This window comes from Triplophysa dalaica, chromosome 1, assembly GCF_015846415.1.
Source record: "Triplophysa dalaica isolate WHDGS20190420 chromosome 1, ASM1584641v1, whole genome shotgun sequence".
NCBI lineage: Eukaryota > Metazoa > Chordata > Actinopteri > Cypriniformes > Nemacheilidae > Triplophysa > Triplophysa dalaica.
The window spans coordinates 11,910,425-11,934,090 of record NC_079542.1 but is presented as its reverse complement, the minus strand read 5'-3'; the positions used below and the strand labels follow the sequence as shown (position 1 = coordinate 11,934,090).

Genomic DNA, 23,666 nt, shown 5'->3' with positions numbered 1-23,666 from the left:
ATTTCTACTGTACTAAAAACTATCACAGAATCATGCATAAAACTAGACCGGACAGATTATGTAGATTTAAAGGATAGTTCACCCAAATATGAAAGTTCTTTCATTATTTACTCACCCTCATGTCATTTCAAACCTGTATGACTTTTTTCTTCTGCAGAACACAAAAGAAGATGTTTTGAAAATAGTTGGTTACCACACAACATTCGTCCCTAGACTTCCATTGTATGGACACACAAAACCAATGAAACATTTCTTAAAATATCTTCTTTTGTGTTTCACAAAAGTATGAGTTATATACACGCTCTGCACAACATGAGGGGGAATAAACTTCAATAGTGATTATCACCAATACTGCTTCTTTTCCCTACCATTAATGTATAATGTTGTGGTAATTTACCTCTATGACAGTTTATAAACACTTTCTTCTGTCCAGCTGTGTGGGCGTGGTCATTCTCATCCCCGATGGTGATAGTGAGGGTGTTAGTGACAGTCTTCGGTGGAATGCCGCTGTCAGTCATGATGATAGGCAGTAAAAACTCCTTCTGTCCCTCTCTGTCGAAGGCTCTCAGGGCCGTGATGGTGGCAGTGTCATTGCCATTATCCTGGAGGTGAAAGTCATTGCTGTAGCGATACTCCAGAGGAACAGAGAAAGAAAAGGGTGATCCGTTTTCCTCAGAATCTCTGTCTACAGCTCTGAGAAGCATGGAGCTTTGATTAAGTCGCACAACCTGTGGTCCCATGACGTTCTCCCACACAACAGGTGCATAGACTGCCTCGAACTCTGGGCCATTGTCATTTACATCTAGCAGAGCCATCTGGATAGTTGCCGTGCCGGTCAAAGGTGGCACACCGTGGTCTGTCGCTAATATTACCAAGTGATGCTGTGCAACCTTTTCCCGGTCCAACTCGCTGGTCACACTAACCAACCCTGATTGTTCCACAGAAAACAGATGGTATGGATCGGACTCTTGAGCAATGCTGTAAGTGATCTCCCGGTTGAGTCCCGAGTCCAAATCACTGGCAACCAGACTGGCCAAGCTTGTTCCAGGAGCAACATCTTCTCGTAGAGCAGGTATCTGCAGAAAGTGAGGGATGAAGACAGGGGCGTGGTCATTGCAGTCTTCTATCTCTACGGTGCAGTGTAGGAGGCTGGAATATTCCATATCCTCCACTTTGATGGTGAGGTTAAAGCGTTGCTCGCCCGGTCTTTCATAATCCAGGCGCTTCTTAAGGCGAAGGGTCCCGCGCTGGTCCTGCCGATGACTGACCATGTAAAACTTCTGCTCAGGATCACCGGCCACCACACTGAATGTCAGCTGACCATTCTCTCCAGCATCTGCATCCTCAGCGGACAGCTCTATGACCACGCTGTTGGGCTCGCTGCTCTCAGGGATGCGTACTGAGCAAGACCGGTCAAAAAAACGTGGCACGTGATCATTTACATCCGTCACGTGTATAGTTGCCGTAGCTGTCCCTATCATACCTCCACCGTCTCGAGCTTCCACCACCAGGATATACGTATCAGTCTGCTCCCTGTCGAGACCAGACATTGCCACTAAAACTGTACCCGTAGCAGGGTTGATGCTAAACACATCAGCCCCGCTGTTACCGCCATTCAAGGCCGCGTTACCCACAATTCTATAAGCCAGAACTGCATTCTGTCCAACAGCTGCATCATCTAAATCAGTGGCAGTCATCTCCATAACAGGAGTGCCAGGCTGGGAGTTCTCAGATACATCGCCATGACAACTGTCTGGTGCACACGCAAAAATGGGAGCGTTGTCATTTATGTCCCATACATTAATGATGACATCAGTGAATCCCGTTAGCCCCTCGCCGCCCTCATCCGTGGCCAGTACCACAAAGCGCCAAACTGCCCGCCCCTCCCGGTCTAATGTTCTCTGGGCATAAATCTTTCCTGTGACCTCATCAATGATGAACTCGCTCTCAGCACCTTGACCATGCAAAGAGTACCTCAAAGCCTCCTGGTCAGCATCCTTGTCTGGGTCGGAGGCAGTGACCTAAAACATCAAGGAGAATACATTGAAATCATTGATATCGATCTGTCCATCAATCTGTCTCCCTAAGCTTTTGGCACTCATGTGGTTTAACTTTCTTCCGGACTTATGAAAGGAAAACGTAATAAAAAAATTCTCATGCAACAAAAATAACCTTAATAGCATTAGAGAAAAAAGGTCACTAGTTGCGATTCAAATGTCTAATAATGGATTTAATTAAGCACCACAAATCTTGAAAGGTTTAAAATTGAAAAGTTGAATTGTCATTGAAGGATTGTGAATCACCTAGCACGAACTGTAAATTTAGAGTATAAAATACTAAGAATTCAGAAAAAATCAATCATGGTTTTCACTATAATTAGGAAACATTAAACACCCCTGCAAGGTGTACATAATGAGTGCCTGAGCAAACTCCTACTCAATTGCTGTAATATACATTTTCAAACAGCCTATTAATGTGAGATGTATTGGGTAATTTGCATGTACGGGGAACAATGCAAGAAATAATTTCACAAACAGTTTTCGCTATGTTTGGAGAAGCGTCTGCAGCTTGCGGTGGACATCCAACCCCATGCACATCCAAGTGTGATGTCAGAAGCCACACCCATGTCCAATACATTACCTTATGACTTCTGACGCCACACTTGGATGTGTGCCGAGTTGGATATCCAGCACAGGATGTGGCGAGCCCTACTTGCATGTTTGAGTAGAACAGCAATATATTCAAAACTTGTGATATAAAAAAAATATAAAGTACTTCATCCACACAACAACTGGTACCTGTAGCACAAACACAGGAGAACCGTCCAGCTCCTCAGTCACGCTGCCATAGTACTCGTTCACAGAGAACACAGGTGCCTCATCATTCTTATTCACAACGGTGACTATAACACTGGAGTAATCTTCCCACTTCCCATCAGAGGCCAAAACGTGCAGTTTATAAAGCTTGTGCTGTTCGTAATCCAGTGGCTGTACGATAAAAATGGTTCCCACCTCAGGCTCCATGTCAAAAATACCTCCCACGTTACCTGATGTAATCTGATAGCGCAACTTGGCATTGGCACCTGCAAAATGAGATACAGAGAGATTCACTATGACAAGCACGTAGATAAAATCTGCGAAAGACCTTCTACTATGAGTAAAGATTTGTAATGACCCGATGTCAAAGAATACTGAATAAAATACCTTTTGTTAAAAGCTAGACACCTTTAATAGTGTGAAAATGAGCATAAAGAAAATTCAGAGCTATTAACATAACAAGGTTTTTGCTGCAGGTGAACAATAATCTGCTTCAATGGCCTTTAGAGGGAATCGTCATGAGTAGCCTTGGTAACTCGCCACCATGGAAACATACCGACCAATAATCCTTAAATTAGGTGAGAATACGATAAAATGAAACTTTCCCTCTTTTCAAAGAATTTTTAACAATGGTAAATGGATTTTGTTCACTTTGTTAGACTTCCCCGCCCCCTGATTTGTACTTCAACGCACCTTCCATTCAGCCAAATGTTCCTTATAAAACGGGCATTCCCACTGATGCGCATGACGTTCAAACTACCGAAAGCATGGCATCTTAAAATTACAACTCGCCACGTACCTTTAAGCTTTTTTTGATGTATTCTGTCGTGCAACATCGCTCCCATTCTCTCCTGTTGTGTAGGTAACTCAGAATTAATTTATTTTCACTTGGAATTAAATCATTGACAGCGTAGTTTCACTGCCCGTTAAGCAGAAGAAAGGTGAAAGAATGGACGTGATGGTGCCCAGTGTTTAAAGGAACAAAGTGAAGGAAAACACAGGATGAGCTGCCGAACAGGAGACTTGTAAGGAACAAAACGTGTTTGGATCCCCATTGAGATGTGTTAATTACATGGTGAAAGATACAAGCATGCATGCGTTGTGTTTTCAGCGTGCTATTTTATTAAATTCCGTATTACAGCCTTGCTTTAATTTTGTATTTCGCACTCAAAGCTCCGCACTCCGCGGTGGGTAATAAATGCAAAGAGACTTCATATAAACAAATAACTTGGTTAAGCAAACAGAGCAGAAACAGACGTTTAACCATTCCTCAGATCTCCTCGCAGTGTGCTTGAATTTCCCTGCTGGTACGAGGTTAATGAATAGGGAATGACGCATTAGCGGGCTTATCGCCATTTCATCAGCGCCGTTTTATGTAACTCAACAAAATTGCGTTAGAGAATATTTGGCTTATATGTTTTCTGCTATTGCACAGAATCAAACACTGCCGCCATTTGAAAAATGTGTACTGTGTACTGTGATGGCTAGCCAGCTATTCGTGGCTCTCCTCCAGTGGCTGAGAGGGTTTAGACAGAGCTGAAGTGAAGGTTGAAATCTATTCATCAGGGCAAAGCTTCAGCTCGGGAATGTCCAGCCACTCTAGGCTGTATTATGATGAATGACTGAAACAAGAACGCTACATTCCCTTTCTCGCTCCTGTATGCAATGTGGATTCAACCACACCAGAGGGAATTACGTGCTTGAGTAGTGGATCTGTATATAAAGTCAGACTGACTGGTGAGTAATGAGCTAGGCGGACTATCTTCTTCGTGTGTGTTTCTGGGGAAGAGCACACGGCAAAACGAATACACCAATCTTTTGCGTGGTGACGCATGAGGCAGTTTATCAGGGGACTAGCGTTTCATATGGTCTCGGGGTATATTGATTAGTGAAAGTCTCTTGTGGTTGTGAGTGTTACAGATGTTATTGCACAGAACAGATGAATATGACAACAATAGCCTGGAGACAAGCATGCTCCTGGGATTGTTTTCTCACCGTGTTTCATCAATACCAATATGTGCTACAAGGTTTATGTACATAATACAGTCCAACTGCCAAAAAACATAAATAATGAAAGTATGTTTCCTTTTTATTTGATCTATTTAGTTTTTCGTATTTTTGCCTCTTGAATTATTTCTAAGGTTTGCGGTACACTGCACACAACCTACCGAGTGCTGAACATCACACTTTAAGCGCAAGTTCACTCTAAGGAATGTATGAATAGAAATCCATGCTCATATTCACCCAAATCTCCGTATTTCTCTCTTACAAAAAGTTACAAAAGAGCATACTGTTCCATCCATCATCAAATGCCCATCCTCATCGTTTCCTACCTTCATCTTCATCATTAGCGCTGACAGTGAGGATGGTGGAACCCACGTCAGCATCCTCGTCCACATCTACTTCATACACGGACTGCGAAAACACCGGCTTGTTATCGTTCACGTCACTGATGAAAATGCGCACGTACGCCGTATCTGATGAATTCAAAAACACATACACATACAAGATTATTCAATCACTCAGCAGTCTTTATCTCTCCTGCTTGTGCGTTCAAGTGTTTTCTTTTTGTTTTCCAGTTTCTCTCTCTCGCCTTTCTACAGTCGTTCTCTTCTTTTCAATTCCAAGTGTCTTGTGTCTCATTCATTGTCTGTCTATCTTCATGCTGTATTTATCTCTGTGGCTCTGCGTTGTGTCTGAAGTTATCAGATGAAGAGTGAGAGAAGAACCCTGGACAGTCAAAGTTTACAGATGAGCAAATTCATCGTGGCACTTTTGCACAGTGTATGTCAGCTCCAGAAAATCTTTAAGGAAAAATCTTTTCAACTAAACACCCATAACACTTTTTGACATGACTCTAAACGATCCACAGCAGCACTGTTTATTTTTCGATGTTAACATCTAGTTTTATTTAAATGTGTTTTTTATTCTCAAATCTTAGTGTTATTTGTCTTAAGAAATGAATGGCGCAGAAAGCAAGCTGTAAACAAAACTTTAAAAGACATGCAAGTTTACGTTTTATTGATCGCGGTGGCAGTAATTCATCAAATGATGGAGTTCACAAAACATTAAGAATAGCTTTAGAAGGGAAAAACAAGCATGCATCAGTTGTGACCTTTTCATAAGCCTTCAGTCAGGGAAGCGAGAGGCAGATAAAGGAGTTCCGGAGCGACTGATTTGGATCTTGATCTTACTCTCTTTATGATGTGTTATGTTGTGTTAAAAAAGCATGGCAGGCTATGACATGTTCTTCAGAGCTTCAACAAAGACATGGACGTGTTTTCTTCTCAGAAGCGCACAGGCGGAGCTACGTTGTGTGATTTTGCACTCGTGCAGCACTTCATTGTGTTTTTTTTTATATGCTGTTGATTTTGACAGTATCTCTTCATCACATCCCATGATTAGTATTCGCATGTTGTTGTGTAATTGTGTGTGCACATGGGGCTCAGTGCTCATTAACACTCTGTCTGCTGTGTGCTGGAGCGTATTTGACACTGTCACTTTGTCTATCTTATTATCCACATTTGTGTATCTCACTATACGTGTCAGTATGGAGCGTGCTTCTTCCCAATCCTGTGTGCAGGGAAAGTGATTGTGAGCAGGCAAACAAACTCATTTAGCAGCAGTCTGAACGTCACCTTCCCCTCTGCAACCTTAATAAACATTTAAATCACGAAAATGTTATATAACTTTTGTCTATCTGGCATTTCTAAATATTAGAGGGCTATTCATGCCGTCAAAACGAAGGACACTAAAGAGACATACAGTGCATGAAAATAGGACTATTAAATCCTAAATCAAATTTAAGTACCTATGTATTTCTTTCAAAACTGTAGGTTTAGAATCAGTGCATTCTCTGTCTACCTTCTGAAATGCAACAAAATGCTTTCAAAAACCATACTTAATTAAAACCATGGTCTGCCTATGGTAATCAATACACTTTTACCACAAACAAAAACAAAATTTTCGTAGGCCTACAGATTATAGACAAACTACTAAACTGTAAACCGTTTTATTTGCCGGAAAACGGTCTAAAAGGCATTAAAATAATAAATAATTAAAAGTTATAGACAGAGACAATGTTTTCACAATATACATTAAAATGCCTCAAATACCATAAAAACGAGACAAAAGAGAGTTATTGACAAGAGACTCTGATCCCCTATATTTAAATAAATTTACCGTAAACCACTCAATATCCGCACATCCGAATCTTAAGGGTGGCTGGCTTTACCATGTATTTTCAAACCGTGGCTGGCTTGACCGAAGTGATTAACAGATCATGGCCTTATTTGTCCACATTTACATTTACATTTAGTCATTTGGCAGACGCTTTTATCCAAAGCGACTTACAGTGCACTTATTACAGGGACAATCCCCCTGGAGCAACATAGAGTAAAGTGTCTTGCTCAAGGACACACTGGTGGTGACATTTACGTCTCTTAAAGAAGCAAGTAGTAATGGTTACACGTTTCTATGTATTCTGTGCAAACAAAAAATGTAAACGCTGTTTGCATCGTATACTTCAAGCACAAATTTAATGAAAACATACAGGTGAGTTATTTGACCCTTTGCAAAATGTATAAGTTACATACATTTGTTCTTTTTTGTTCTTTCAATGATTCCCATTATCTACATTTTGCAAACTGTAAAGTTAAAATAAATTTGAGTATTTAACTTGACTGTTAAACTTAACTTGAGTACTCTGTTGTTTAAAAAATAAAACGACACTGAAATCATAACTGTATTGTATTACATTATTTTAAACATGGTTTTCTTAAAACATTTTTCATTAACAATAATTCAGTTATTCTTAATATACAATGACTCTCTAAAGTCAAATTAGTTTCAATGTAGCTAGCTACTTTTTTAAAGTAACTTTAACTGTGGCTAACTACTTTTTGAGACGGGTACCAGAGCTGAAACTTGATGAGTATCTTGTAGCTTATCTAACTACAGTTTCAAAGTTGCTTCCCCAACACTGCCGATTCCCGCCGTTCTTTCTAGTCCTTGAAAAGCAAATTCTGTTAAAGAGACAATATCTCGCTTGGCAATGAACTTTGACCTCTATCATTTTGCAGATATTGTTTATGCTCTAACAGTAACATTACACACTAACTAAAGTTTGAAAATTGGCATCACAGGGAATGGCCGCTTTAACATAATATTGCTGTGACAATAAGGATTGTTTCTATTTAAATAGCTCTGTTTACACACATAGTATAAGGGGGTCCCTGCTCCATGCATCTCTCATCTAAGGGGTCCTTACCCCGAAAAATGTTGAAGACCCCTGCTATAGACCATAGACATGCTGGAGCAAAAAAGGAGCATTCTACTGAACATCTACCTGTAACAAGTGCATGATCGCTTGCACATCTTAATAATGGCTGTAGCTGCTATAGCACCATTTATAGCTGTTAATTGGAAAGGCGTCCACATGCATTTGGCCATGCAGGATATAAATATAGCTCTGTTTGTTATTCAGTGTCATTCAGGCCTGTAGAAAGTTTGTTATATGCAGTACGCTAGCATCCAGTGTCCTCTCAAACAGGTTTCCAACAACAAAGCACCATGAAACAGGTATACAGGCATAGATTTCTCCTGTACTTTGCCCTGCTAAACCCATTTAACTGAGCTTGTGAGTTGGTTTCAATTCACCTGGCTTTACCTGAATTGGGTTGCCCGTGCTTCCCCGGCCTTGCAGACTCCCAGCTATCCACTGACTTCACCTCCAGCAGGTAAGACCCCTTGGTCTCGCGATCAAACACAGCCTCTGTGTAGAGGGTGCCCAGCTCAGGATCAATGCCAAAGTACTGATAGTCTCCACTGCGGTCATTCAGTAGCGAGTATGAGATCTGAGATATAGGGGAGAAATTACAAAAAATAAACCGAAAGATATGCAGCCAGCAAAAATGGCATCTGCCTTAAAGAAGTGAAATCCAAAATGAGTTTGAAATCCAAATGAGTTTTGAGGCTTTTAGTCCGTGTCTGTTAGCTGCCTATCTGCTAACGTGCTTCTAAACATACAATTTACTTGATGTTACTTATGTAAATAGGTAAAAAATGTACGACTCACCCAACACTACACAGATTTCTACCAAATGCAAGCATGTCTAATTAATGGCAATTTAAAAAGGCATAATCCCTTCAGTACTAAAATGTTCCACCCAAGGTTCAATAAACAAAGGAAACAACACAAGACAAAAGCACAAAGGTCTAAATGATGAGAATAAGGCTTGTTTTTTCATAATGGATGCTGGTCTGTCTGTGTATGTGTCTATGGGTTTATTTACTTGTACCCCACTTTACCTAATCCAAAGTAAATAAACAGTCCAGCACTGACAGCTTCTCATCTAATTTATTCAGTCTGAGCTCTGGTCCAGTCCTGAGATCTCCTGTTGCGTGTTCCGTCGCTAATGCCTGTACCGCACATTGGCAACTTCCCAGCAGGTAAAGAGAAAATCAAGGCCATTCAATTTAAGAATAATGAAGCTAATCTGAGTAGCCCAAAAAGGCTGAATGGATGAAGAGGTACCAACTGCTGTTTCGACAAGCCCCAAACAACAATTATCATACAAACAGCTCTGAATGGCTGCACTAAACCAGCATGGTGTAGGTATTAAATGATGCCCTGCCGGCTGCATAAGAGCAGAGAACACAAATAAAAGGGCTGAATTAAATGTAAATGGCATAATAAAATGATTGCGGGGGTCAGGTTAATAAAACACGCAGCAATCCCCATCTGGCACCGAGGGGCTTTGGGGGGGGCTGTTGGACAATAAGAATGATACCAGCATTCACACCCACAAATGATACTCATTATTCAGTGTGGGATTGCATGGAATCTATGATTTAGAGAACTGCTGAAAGGCCCCTCTAATACTAAAAGGCCCCTGCAGTCTAATACCCACTTTTTACTTTTTATTTGAAATGATCTCAGAACTGAGTTTTCACTGAGATTTACCATTTTATGCAATTCTGTAAGTTTTTTACCCTTTTGAATCTCTTTATTTATTAGATAGGACATTCCTTAATAGAATATGTGCAAAACAGATACTATCACAAGCACGGCATCTATTGTAAGATACAAATACAGACCAATTTGGCTTTCACTCAAAGCTTCATAAGTAAGTTTAGAAGGCATTGTGAGTTTCTCGCTAGATAGATTATTCTTTTCATCAAAAGCATGCCTGTAAGAAGACATTTTTCAGATCTTTCAGCCGACTGAGCATAATGCCAACAAAGAAACAGTTTGTTTACAGATTTTTCCACAGATGAAGTTGGCTGAGCGTAGAGCTAATTCAACTGAAAGACAGTTCATACCTTCCCATTCATCCCCAGGTCAAGATCATTGGCTGACACCTGAAGAACATGAGTTCCAATCTCCGCTCCTTCTGTCACAGATGCCTCGTATATAGAAGAGGTGAAGAATGGCACGTTGTCATTGACATCTGTCAACAGAAACAGTTTACACTGTCACATTACAGAGGCCATAATGCAACAGTTTTTAATCTGCTAAATGACTAAATGTAAACAGTTAACACCATGCTGACTATGAGTCATTTGTTATAAAACTTGATATAAACTCTAATGCAGCATCTAGAGACACTCCTGACTAAAAGTTATGGAATTTGTGTATCCCATGTAAACAAATTTGACAGTGAGCATGCCAAAATGGACTTTATGCTGTATCTTTGCCAAATATTAATGTATCATCTTATGCCCTGTCCCAAATGGGGACCTCCTCCGAGTCGTCAGGAAGAGCAGACCTATAGGGCACTAGGCACGAGTCTACAAGGGTAAATGGGAACGTATTTTTGGGACATACATGAGTGTAGTAGAGTAGGCGGGGCGAGACCGTGGTTCGAGTCCGGTGAGTAATTGTGAATTAGCGCTAGCTGTGCGTACACCGGCCTCGAATCACGTAGGAGATGGGAGCATATAAAAGGAACGAGCGACCGGACCGTCGAAGAGAGAGGACCGGGCCCGAACTTATGTTATGTTTGTATTTATATTTATGTTCATGTTTTGTTCGCCGGCGGTCGTCCGTGAGGGGCCGCCGGCTGTTATATTAATTTATTAAATGTTTAAATGTTTGCCGGTTTCCGCCTCCTTCCTTCCCTTTTATGGAGAATTATTACAATGAGGTTGTCACGTCAGAAAGGGGAAGCAGTGCTTTCTAATCGCTCTAGCGGTAGTTTGATGTCATATGCTGATCTGTCCTCGCAGCTCCGCATGAAGTCTACCACACATTGTTGTTATTTGGGACAGGAGCAGCCGTTTTTTATAGTGTTGTATTTCATCTAGTGATTATGCCATCCACGAAACTCCTCCTATCCCTACTGAGTTTACTCGTTCGCAAGGATTCCTGGGTAGTTAACTTCAGAAGGCCCCTCACTAAATACTTGGTGTTTCGAGGGAGATCCATGGGCGTGGCTTGTTGGTTTTGATTTTGGTTTTGAAACCCTTACCCTAAACATCTTAACATCTAAACTACCTATGATTCTCACAAAGACACAAAGACGGCACTCGTGAAGTTGGTCTCATTGAATTCGAGGTGGCATGCCATGTAGTAAAATGCAGTATTTTATGAACGTATAAGCGTATCATTACAAAACTTTAGTTGTCTTCGGAGTGAGCATATAGAAATAAATCTGTCTGACTTTAAAGATAGGGTATGCTGTTTTAAAGTGGGTACCCTTAGCTAGCTAGATTAAAAAAAATTAAAATGTATTATTATTAATATAATTTTTATAAATAAATATGAATTTCTAATATTAGAATATTTTGACCACTTATAGATTCTAATCAGGATGTAAATAGACTTTAAACATATGTAACAAAACTGTATCTGAAAATACCACCTTTAATTATATCTTAGAAATATATATATATATTTTTTATCTGAAACTAATCTTCCTTGTCTCAACGCTTAAATTAGTCCGTATCTAAGCTGCATTACAGTAGTGCATACTGTGTGTTCAAGGAAATTAATACCAAGTCTACTCTGCTAAAATGTGCTGTTCCCTGTACTGAAAGGGAGATGAAGCCAGTGGAATTTAGGGTAAGATCTTTAATGGGTTCAATGATTCCAGACACTAATCACCATCTGATGCACTTCGAGGTTTTAATTTTCTATCAGCCAAAGCCGTAAAGCATGAATTAAACAGGAAGGCCAAATCCATTATGACCTCCTCTCTGCAGCCCGCCCTATATCGGGCTATCCTGCTCTACATCTCCCCTCTCACTGCTCTTAACCGAATGGCGTAAATAAGTCAGAAGGAACAGGACAGATTAATTATTTGCTTGAACATAAATGATACAACGCATTCCATGAACATGTTACCCTTCAGATCACGTTCAAGTAGTAAGAAGCAGTCTGGAGTTAAAACATTTCTGATTCCAATCGAATGCCAGTTTCCTCCGACAATTTCAAATGTATTACCAAACATGATTTGGTGAGCAACTGTGGCTGTCATGATTCCGCTATCATGCCATGTTTATTCTTGTTCTTGCAGCGGAGTCATGGCATCGCCTTAAATTGTGTGGAGGGAGAGATAGTTTCCCTATGGGCCTTCTATACTCTCCGGTCTGCGTCTGTGTTTTCCGCCCTTTTCGTCTCGTTAGCTTTCCCTCAGTGTTTGATCTCTGTCACCTGGTCCACATTAATTATCCTGTGTAGTTCTCCCCTTTATAATGCCTTCTTGTCTCTTGTCCTGTGCTCGTTTGTCTTGTATCACTCCTTGTTCCTGTCTTTGTAAGAGTGCTTTGAGATTGCTCTTGCCTACCTTGTCCTGCGTGTATTTAATGTTAGTCCTGCGTGTATTTAATGTTAGTCCTGCGTGTATTTAATGTTAGTCCTGCGTGTATTTAGTGTTAGTCCTGCGTGTATTTAGTGTTAGTCCTGCGTGTATTTAGTGTAAGTCCTGCGTGTATTTAGTGTTCGTCCTGCGTGTATTTAGTGTTCGTCCTGCGTGTATTTAGTGTAAGTCCTGCGTGTATTTAGTGTTAGTCCTGCGTGTATTTAGTGTAAGTCCTGCGTGTATTTAATGTTAGTCCTGCGTGTATTTAATGTTAGTCCTGCGTGTATTTAGTGTTCGTCCTGCGTGTATTTAGTGTTCTCCCTGCGTGTATTTAGTGTTCGTCCTGCGTGTATTTAGTGTTCGTCCTGCGTGTATTTAGTGTTCGTCCTGCGTGTATTTAGTGTTCGTCCTGCGTGTATTTAGTGTATAGTTTCATTTGCTACCTGTTTTGTCCCCTTCGTGGGAAGTGTTTGTTTTTTGTGGATATTCTCAGTTTAGTTTTCCCCCATCGTGGGTGTTTGTTTTGTTCCTTTTTGTTATAATAAATCTGTTTAAACCCCTTCACCACCGTGCCTGCCTGCAATTGGGTTCTTCCCCGGAAATTCATGACTGTAGCCGGATCAGTATTATGGAGCAGCCATAACTGGAGGAGAGTGAAGGGATCATGCATGAAGAGAGCCAGATTAACACTGGAGGGCAAACTCTGTAAATTACAGACTTCCCGCAGTGTGTGAGATGAACGCTGACAAATACTGAAATGGAAGGGAACAGACGGCATGGGATGAAATGAAGGGTATTAAAGAATTGTGGCTATATCGAGTTTTAAGATGGATTCTGTTACGAGTTAAAAAGTCGACACATATTATAATTCAGTGTACAAACAAGTGTACGGTTTTAAACAATTAAAACATGGCTTTAAAATCTGATGTGTTAACTTGTGTTTGAGGTGTTAGATGTAAATTGACTTAAACATACGGAATATATTGAAAAGTGGTTAACACACAGGGTTTCATCGGTTAATATTAGCTAATATTAGTGAATTAGCTACTATAAACTAACAAAGAACAATATACATTTTCAGCCTTTATTCATCTTTGAGAATGTTCATTTTAGTTCACTGTGCATTAACTAATGCCACTAGTTACAAATTTTTATTTCAATTATATATTTGTAAGAGTAACATAAACTAAGATTAATAAATGCTTTAGAAGTATTGGTCATTGTTAGTCTATTTTAATTAGTGCACAACTGTAAGTAATAAATGTAAACATAGATATATATGTAGATATGTAAATGTAAATGTAAACATACAGTAGGGTCCAAAAGTCTGAGATCAAATAGATAATCTTGAATTGTTCAATTCAATTTGATTTATACATAGCACTTTGCACAACATGCATTGTTCCAAAGAACCTTTACAGAAGAAAATAAAAAAAACAGAAAAGGTGAAACACAGTATAGTGCATGGTGTTTGCAGAACAAGCCAGATTGTTCATATTTTTTGTATATATTTTTTCACTCAAATAGTTGATTTAAAATAATGTGTAAAAAGAAAAATATAATAATAAATTGGAAAACACACGCCACACTCAAGATTTTCACTAGGTCTCTAGACTAGTCTCTGACTTAACCTACTGTATGTAAATAGTAAGTATATCCCCAAAGTTATTTTAAAATACATCTTAATTTAAACATGTAAAGGTGCAGTGTATGAAATTTAGCGGCATCTAGTGGTGAGGTTTGCAGACTGCAACCAACGACTCACTCCACCGAAGCACACAGGTGGTTGACACAGAACTAAGATTTCCTCACATACTCGCTTCTTTGCTGAAGGAAATAACATATTTACGAAACTGTAGAAACAGTAGAGCAGTAGAGCTCTCTGTAGAGCAGTTTGTCCGTTTAGGGCTACAGTAGAAACAAAATGGCGAATTCCATGCAAGGAGACAGAAATACGTAATAAAAACATAACTGTTCATTATCTAAGGTCTTTATACACCTCAGAAGACACGGTTATGTATACTTTATTGAATTTCTGTCAATAGATCCTCCAAAAAACAGCACTAAATGTCTAAACCTGTTTCTGGTTAATCAAAACGGTTCTCTTTACCTGTGATGTTAATGTGAACAGTGGTGAAGGCTGCAAGTGGTACAGGTGCCACGTTCTGCGCTCGAACCCTAAGCATAAAGTTGCGGGTGATTTCATAATCCAGAGGTTCTGCAACAAGGATAGAGGCGGAGCCATCTTCACGATTTGGCGTTAGATAGAAACGAACAGGCATGTTGCTCTCTGGAACCAATCCATCCTCCAGATTATATGTCACCCTTGGGTCACCCAGTGGAGAAGTGGCCTTGATAGTCTGACAAGAGTAAACAATTTAAATATTCAATTACAATCATATTATCAAAATATAATATTAATGCAATAAGATACGAGAGGCTGTGAATCTTGTAAATACAGTCACATTTTAAGGGCGTTATTAGGCACGGCATGAGCCCAACCTTGCGTATATGGTTTAATAAATTGATAACCACATAATAAAAAATGTAAATAGTAACATAACGTTGCTTTGCAACAAAAATAAGAGGTCAGCTGTGATTTATTGTGAATGAAACACAGCTATTGATCAATCAAATTCAAGGACCGGAGCTATCCGTTTTAAAGTCTAATATAAAATGCTTGTAGTGACAGGAAGACATATTATGCAATGTTATAAAAAAGAAACTGTGCAATGACTGAACATAGATTGATCACCACCTTTTACATCAAACATTTCAATAACTTGAAAAGTTGTAAAACACATACAAAGTTGCCAATTTTGAGAGGAAGTGCAATATAAGACAGCAAAAAAAGATCATGTGGTTTCATTTAACAGCCCTTCAAAACTGACAGTATATTGCATTCAGGAAAGCACTGAAGCAATAGTCACAGCTTCAAAATTCAGAAGCAGAGACGCCAAAACGCAAAGTTTATTATTTATATACCGTATATATTTTATATATAGATACATGTAGTGTTTATAAAAAATGAAAAGTGAACAGAAGTGGATTAATGCAGCAAAGCTCAATGGAACTTCTGTCTTCTGCACAACAATCTAATGCACTTTTCTATTCTCATCTCATCACATGAATCACAGCACAGAAATCAATATCAAAGCAAATGCAGCTGGAAAGTGAAACTGTGCATTTGTCACAGCACAGATGGAATGGAAATACTCTAAATATCCACAATAATTCAATAATATGGCAACTCAGTTTAACAAAAATATCAAATATGTTGTTACTACATCTCAGTCCTCTGATCTTAATGCTCCTGATGTTTAACTACAATATAAATGTTCTCTGCTGCATTTGAGTGTTTCACTCAAAAGGTGATAGTACCCTTTTTTGAACATCAATGATGATTAATTTCCGCAATATAAAGCCACTTTTGTTAAACCTCTCATTTTGATTTGATTTATACATACATTTATAGTTAATATTGCATCATTTACTGGCAGAGAAACACTCTCATATAGATTTAGTATTGCTGGTCTGCTTCTTTCTTTTCATTTTTTTTAAATTCAATGTGGATGAAGGAGAAATCTATAAGGAGACCTTCATTCCAGATCAAAGACTTACTACACAAATAGAAAAATTAGCATTTATATATCGCCAACGTTTTCTATTTTTGTCTTGTATTTTTGACAAGCTGCCCTGTTTGTTTATGCTGCTCTTCATAAAATGCTCCTCCACATTTATAATGGCCGTAATTAATAAAAGGCCACAATAAAATAATTCCAGTAAATTCTGCCTCTTAATGCTTTCAGTGCATTTCCTACCAAAGAAAAGCGGGGAATTTATTTTTTTCATAAAAAATCCAGTGACTCATGGACTGGTTTATTCCCGAAAAAGTGAATATAATGAAGTAGCATACTTACGATCTGAAGCAGATACCGTTATTCATGGTTGAGAGAAACACATTCACTGATAGTATATTATGTAGACAAAAATATAATATATATATTATAATGTAGGAAAACTTTTAATAAAAATGCAAAAAAAGTATGTTTGAGTGTTTGGACATCATTAGCTGAGTATAAAAACAATTATGACAGAAGTAACCCATGTTTTAGGGCATGTGTTTAAATGTGATTTATGACAGGCAATGCTGTGTGCAGACTGTGTATGGTCGAGCAGAAAGCCGAGACTGTCAGTTTTAACCGGCAGTATATGGCAGTCAGGTTAATAGTGTCTGGGCACACACAACCCTTGCAGAATATCCACATCTGTATTGTAGAATTAAAACTCACCTACATCCATCATAACCTTTCTTCAATGCACATATGAAAAGTATGGTTATTAAGAGAGCACCTCGAAGGCCAAACTAATAAATCACTCATCAGGACATTTGTGTATACTTTTGTTAAAACTTGACAGTGATAGAATCAACATAAATAATAAATGTCTGTGTAAATAGAGCAAGTCATTGTGTATTGCCCTCATTTCCCTGGTGGTATTTATGAACTGAGGTAAAAGCCGGACTTAGATTTTCATAGCTAGATTATATGTACAGTTACAATATACGTCTTTAGAGGTAAGCACATACCACAACTGGAGTGTCTCTGACAGTGTTTTCAGGTATGACCACCTCGTATTTGTCCTTCTCCCACTGCGGCGGCTGGTTCTTTACGTTGGTGATAGTGACAGCCAGTTCAACTAAACTACTACGGTTTCCACCGTCTGTAGCTATGATCTGTCTACTGATGTAGGTCCTCTGAAAACAAACACATACTTTATTAATGACATGCCTTATGACACACGCGTCTAGCCCGAAGATCTGGCTAGTGGCAAATAATATAATGATTTATGTTTTATTTTATCGAGAAAATATGATCAGATGAATCTACTTCTTACATTTAATAACTTAGGCAAAGCATACAGTAAATATTAACCATCTCACTCCTACTTTGATTTCAGTTATGTACATATTCCATTAATTCAACCAGCAACAAACATTTTCCTCTTTTTAAAGTTTTTTTAAGTGTACTTGGTTGCCAAGGAGACAGCAGAGAGCATTCTTGAGCTGGAACATGAGACATGATAAAAGAAAGTAAAAATGAAAGAGAAATCAAGGTAAAGATCACATAATACGTTTATTGTAAGTCGTTTTAAGTCAAAACTGAGATTTTACCAAAAAAGGGTGAACGATATCTTGTTTATGAGCATACGCAGAATGCTTTCTATGGTCTGGAGGAGTCTGGAATTTTACTCAAAACATGTTTTAAATGACATTTCCACCACATAACAACCACATCAAACTCAATATTTGTCAACTCTAATTTAAGCTGTTGTTGAAATCTCATTATGGTGGAAATCTAGCAGAAAAATGCCAAACGGATGCATTTTCATCCACTACTGGACATTGTAAGTAAATGTAATACCCCTTACTAGTGAGTGTGCGAAAAAGATTTTTGCAAAGTCCACAGGGGAAAAGCTGTGGCTGTAGTTAAGAAATACTCATAATGGTGTGGAAAAAGTTTGAAGTTGACTATAAGCACAACAATTCATTTCCTGTGATGTCAGCTCACTGCGGATGTCTTACCAAACCAGCAGAATCACTGATGCTGTCTGAGTGCACAGCAACATGCGTCGTATAACAGAGTTCTTATAGAATGATAAACTCTCTAATCAAACAGAAAATGTATACACACACACACACGCAGACACAAAAACCTCACTATATACACCTGCTGACATTAGACCTTGGTAGTCATAGCAACAATTTTACAAATGTCGCTTGATAAAGGTGGTCCATTATCAATAGATCTCAAATCTAAACACTTACATCCACTCTCACACACAAATACACGTCACCAATGACTATTAATGCACAAAGACATATTTTGTGTTACATTTCTACTTTAGATTCTACAATACGCTGTTTCAATCGTTGTTTATACAAAAATACTAAATATCTGTAAAAGACCTTGTTAGCAGCAAATCGATAATCCAGACTGAGTGCTGAGAAAAGCTGCTGCAGACCTGCTTTATCATTCACACCAAGACGTGTGAAACTTCAAATAAACACACAAGAACTATACAATATTCATCTTAAAGCAAGCCCAATTCCGTGCACATCTAGCTCCTGTCCTTTATGACTGTTAAATGAGTCATTCTGCTGAACAGGGTTTCTGTAAAGGCTCCGTTCTGAAACTTGTGTTAAAAATCAACGGTTTGACTTTGAGTGTAAAGCGCACACACACACACACACACGCACAAACACACACAGGTAAACTCAGCATGGCTTTAAACCACCGTGTGGAGCAAGGCTGACCTGCGAGATGGGTTGGTTGACGTAGACCCAGCCTGTGAGGGGATTTACTCGCAGGTACTCTGGCTGTTCTCCAGACACGGAGTAAGTGATGGCTGCATTAGTGCTGTAATCATCGTCGTGCGCAGCCACGCGCAGAAAACTGGTACCGATCTTTGTATCCTCTCGCAGGAAATCTGCCATGGGAAGACATCAGGGTTTAAATGCAAATATACTGGAAACACTTTAATGCAAACTTAGAAGAGGTCTTTGATTATCTAAGACCGTGCGTAAATGTCTCAGAGAAGAAATGAACGGCGGATGCTCACACTCGTAGCGCAGGTTCTCAAATTTGGGGCTGTTGTCGTTCTCATCCAAGATTTGGATGTTGAGTTGGCAGATGCCTATGAGGGGATCTGCCGCTTGGTCTGTAGCCGTCACTGTTACTGCGAACTCTCTCTGCCTCTCGCGATCAAACTTGATTGTGGTTACGATAACACCTGCAATGGAGATTTTGTTTAGCAAGTATTAAGAGCTGAATGAGAGTGATAAGAAATTGATCTCCTTTTTCCACAAACAGAGTTCTTAGACACTGTACACTCACCTAAAGGATTATTAGGAACACCATACTAATACCGTGTTCGCCTTCAGAACTGCCTTAATTCTACGTGGCATTGATTCAACAAGGTGCTGAAAGCATTCTTTAGAAATGTTGGCCCATATTGATAGGATAGCATCTTGCAGTTGATGGAGATTTGTGGGATGCACGAAGCTCCCGTTCCACCACATCCCAAAGATGCTCTTTTGGGTTGAGATCTGGTGACTGTGGGGGCCATTTTAGTACAGTGAACTCATTGTCATGTTCAAGAAACCAATTTGAAATGATTCAAGCTTCGTGACATGGTGCATTATCCTGCTGGAAGTAGCCATCAGAGGATGGGTACATGGTGGTCATAAAGGGATGGACATGGTCAGAAACAATGCTCAGGTAGGCCGTGGCATTTAAACGATGCCCAATTGGCACTAAGGGGCCTAAAGTGTGCCAATAAAACATCCCCCACACCATTACACCATCATAATTGCATTAATGAGAAATTGAACAGGTGTTCCTAATAATCCTTTAGGTGAGCATATATTTACAGTTCTACAGACAGTATGACTTTGTTGGTTTAGTATCACAAAATGGCCACATCTATACCAAAAATAAAGAGCACTCCAAAATTGTATTTAAGCAGCATTTCTAGATGTATTGTGGTCATTCGAGTCCAGTGTCTATTCAATTTCAACGAAATCAAACCTCAGGAGTGACATAAAGTCATCCAATAGCAATGTATAAGACAGCATGACAAGACTGGTGAAAACTGTGAAAAAATATCTAGTTTATCACAAATAAGTCATTTTGACCTGTTTCTCCCGTTTTCATTTTTTCAGCAAATAAATGCAAAAAGAAACAATATTTTTGTTTGAAATTTGGGAGAAATTTTGTATGTAACCTAAACACATACCTATAAATAGTAAATTCAGAACTGAAAATATTTTTTTTTCCGCGGCTGTACATATTCGAATGACATAAAGAATATCCAGTATGTATTTTGTCAAGTAAACAACATTATTCAGACAGATACATGAATGTGGCATACGTGGAACAATAAGCATTTTTCCTTCGCTCTATCTCAGTTCACCTCACTCTGACAAATCTTTACAGCTCCCCGTTTGATTTTGGAAAGTCATTGCAAATGTGCCTCACGTTTCCTGCCACTGCAAGGCACTCCTATTTTCTTTCTTTATTCTCGTCCATAAAAGGCACGTTGAGTGATGTCCAATGAACAGTTACAATACATAAAGCATTCCATTTCAATTTTAAAATGGGGGTCTTGAGACGACATATTTAAATGCTGTCTTTTCTTTCCATTTGAGAGTTGACACATTCTGAAAGCCTATGATTAAAGTGAATTAAACTCAAGTTTCAATAAAATACTTCAAGTCTTGAATTCCATAGCAAGTGGGATCCAGATCGAGAGAGAAAGATTCAACAGAGAACTGATGAGATTATTAGAGAGTGCTTAATGGAAATTATTTAAAAAAGTTGCGTTAAGTTACTCCTTACCAAAAAATATTAAATATTCTGTGGCGGTTCAACTTGTTCTAAATGTTATCGAAATTATTTTGGATTACGTTCTGAGGAATGGGGATATCTACCTTCATACTCTCAGTACAGTATAATCATAGTACCTGTTGCAGGATCAATGCTGAAGGCAGGAACAGTGCTATCTTTATGCATGAAGCCATACGTTACTCTTCCATTGGCCCCTTCATCAGCATCTTCTGCATGAACTTGCAGCACAAACGTTCCAGCTGGTTTATTTTCAAGCACTGAGGCTCTTTCCTTATACTCGAGACACTGTAGAGAACAGAAAATAAAGAAAGAAAAAAAGAAAATGGAAGTCTAAGCTAGATGTCAGAGGATAAACAGGGCTACAGATGTTATATACCACCCTTTTCCTATACAAAGCCACACATGGTAACTCCAAGGACTGACTTCAGCTTCTTCTTCTGGGGAAAGTCGAACTCAGCAACTCTCTAGTTTTATAAACCTTTGGTTTACTAGCCCTGGTATGCAACCACTGGTGCAAGGCGACCAAACATCACACCAAAAGATATGTAATAAAAATACAGTTATCATCAAGCCTTTAAAATTAAACTGTAGAATTGTTTTAGCTAGAACCTTATGGCCACAGCAGCAGTTCACAAAAACTGGGATATTGAGGCAAAGAGAAATGAAATCAGATGAACACTGCAGTAAACATTCTGAACTGGATGTGAATTTAAGGAATAAAGGATAAAAAAGAGGCGTAATAATCCTTATCTCTTTGGTTCTGTTAAGATTCATCTCTGTTTTATAATTGAAGCGCCCTTGAATCAATTCCATCCCTCTGAATCTGAATATTTGATAATTCAGCCATGCTTCACCACCCACACACCCTCTTCATCCTCATCTTTGTGTACATCATTAAATAAAGAAAAATCCTTTTCATCATTCTTCAGTTTCCTCAGTTTACGGTTAAATGAGACCCATGAAAAACAAATCCAGTAACAATTTCCATTTAAAACATGACACGTTTTCCCAAATCAGCCCACCAGCTCATTGTTTTTGATGGCCACTTCTGACACCTAGTTGATAACAAGGGATCTGTGAAGGTCGTTTTTATCCTCCTGCTAACTAAAATGCAATCTTTAGCTCTGTGTTGTTCAATCAGTCATGTGAGTGTGAAATCCCACAAGGATGGAGACCCAAACATCAAGCCCCCCCTCAAGAGTCCTTCTCACGGACCTCCAAAAGCCTGGCACTAAAACACACAGACCCTGACTCTACAAGTAAAAGTCCTTCTCAGAGGAGCTTCACGGCCACTGATGTTCACAGGTCACACTGTACTGGTTATATTTTCTAAAACACAGACATGACAGGGAATAGGAGAGATGTTCAGGTGGGAGCTTTCTAAAAACGTTACTTCAGAGAAATTCACTTCCCTTTTTCACAACATGAAGGACTAAAACAAAGGATTTCTAGCAGGGAGGAGAAGAAGGAAAAACGGTTGAGTAGTGGGTGCATATGATAGAGATAAACAGGCCGTGAAGATAAAGCGTGAAAGGAAAGAAAAATCTGCACAATAGAAGAGTTCAAAAAGGGTGGAAAATGTCCAGTGCATGAATGTTTTATTCATTAATTTTGAGAAGTCTCGCTTTGTAGTCGTTCAGCTGAGCAAGACCTGCCACGTTGGCTTTCCTGAGCTAGCTCGAAAACCAAAGAGTTCCATCTCCTTGGAAGAGAAGTTTCGAAGAACTAAACATTGGCCCACAGCCGAGCATCTCCACACCTCCTTGAGGAGCCCGGGGAGATTAAGACCCTCTAAAGATCTCCAGCGTGGCACTCAACCCGTATTTACCCAGGAACTGAGTGGACCCATAATTCAGCCCATATTTCAAGCACTTAATTAAAACTGCCGTCAGATGATCAAGAAACAGCATAGGATACCCTGCTAATAATATCTCTGGAGAAAATAGGAGAGGGGATGATAAATAGAAGAAGCTAAAAAGAGAGGCTAAGCATTTAAAGAGAACGAAAGCACAGAATGAGTAAGAAATGAACACAGCACACTCAGTCACCGACTATCAAATATTGCAGTAACCAAACATTTTCTGTCCTTTAGCAATTTTATATCTGACAGAAAAATCAATAGTCATTTATTTAATAAGAAATATACAAACATCCAAGTCTGTTAAAGGAGAAGTTCGCCCAAAAATGAAAATTCTTTCATTTACTCTACTCTACTAAACCTGTTTGAGATATGTTGAAGAATTTGACCCCATTGACTTCAACTTTATAGACACACAACCACTGAGATCATTTTCAAAATATTTATATAGTAAAAAAGTGTGATACACACATAGCATCATCTTAATGCTAAATAAATGAATCCAGTAAAGAGAAATAGGTTTAGAAATATACTTCAATAAACTCTCTACCTTTTCAAACAATGGTTTGTTGTTGTTTACATCATTTACTCCAACAATGATCTGGGCAGTGGCAGAGAGGCACTGCGGTCCACCGGAGGCGTTGTCATCCGTTGCTGTTACGTTCAGAATGTACTTCATTCCTTGAAGTTTGGGAGGTGGACTGGAGCGCAGACGGATCAGTCCTATATGAGGTGACAGTCAAAGACGGCAACAGTTAATTGACAATTACTCTCATCAAAA

The 23,666-nt window shown here is 39.1% G+C and overlaps 1 protein-coding gene across 1 annotated transcript in view; it reads right to left on the bottom strand.

Moving 5' to 3' along the window:
• Window positions 1–23,666, bottom strand: part of si:ch211-186j3.6 (neural-cadherin) — a 203,913-nt gene that overhangs the window by 69,085 nt on the left and 111,162 nt on the right. The window contains exons 8-18 of the mRNA XM_056750824.1: window positions 23,436–23,608; window positions 21,144–21,312; window positions 19,241–19,411; window positions 18,936–19,108; window positions 17,208–17,375; window positions 14,730–14,979; window positions 10,140–10,267; window positions 8,485–8,671; window positions 5,150–5,293; window positions 2,799–3,082; window positions 398–2,021 (exon numbers count right to left, since the gene is read on the bottom strand). Coding sequence (XP_056606802.1) covers window positions 398–2,021; window positions 2,799–3,082; window positions 5,150–5,293; window positions 8,485–8,671; window positions 10,140–10,267; window positions 14,730–14,979; window positions 17,208–17,375; window positions 18,936–19,108; window positions 19,241–19,411; window positions 21,144–21,312; window positions 23,436–23,608 — 3,471 coding nt within the window. The remainder of the gene's footprint in view (window positions 1–397; window positions 2,022–2,798; window positions 3,083–5,149; window positions 5,294–8,484; window positions 8,672–10,139; window positions 10,268–14,729; window positions 14,980–17,207; window positions 17,376–18,935; window positions 19,109–19,240; window positions 19,412–21,143; window positions 21,313–23,435; window positions 23,609–23,666) is intronic.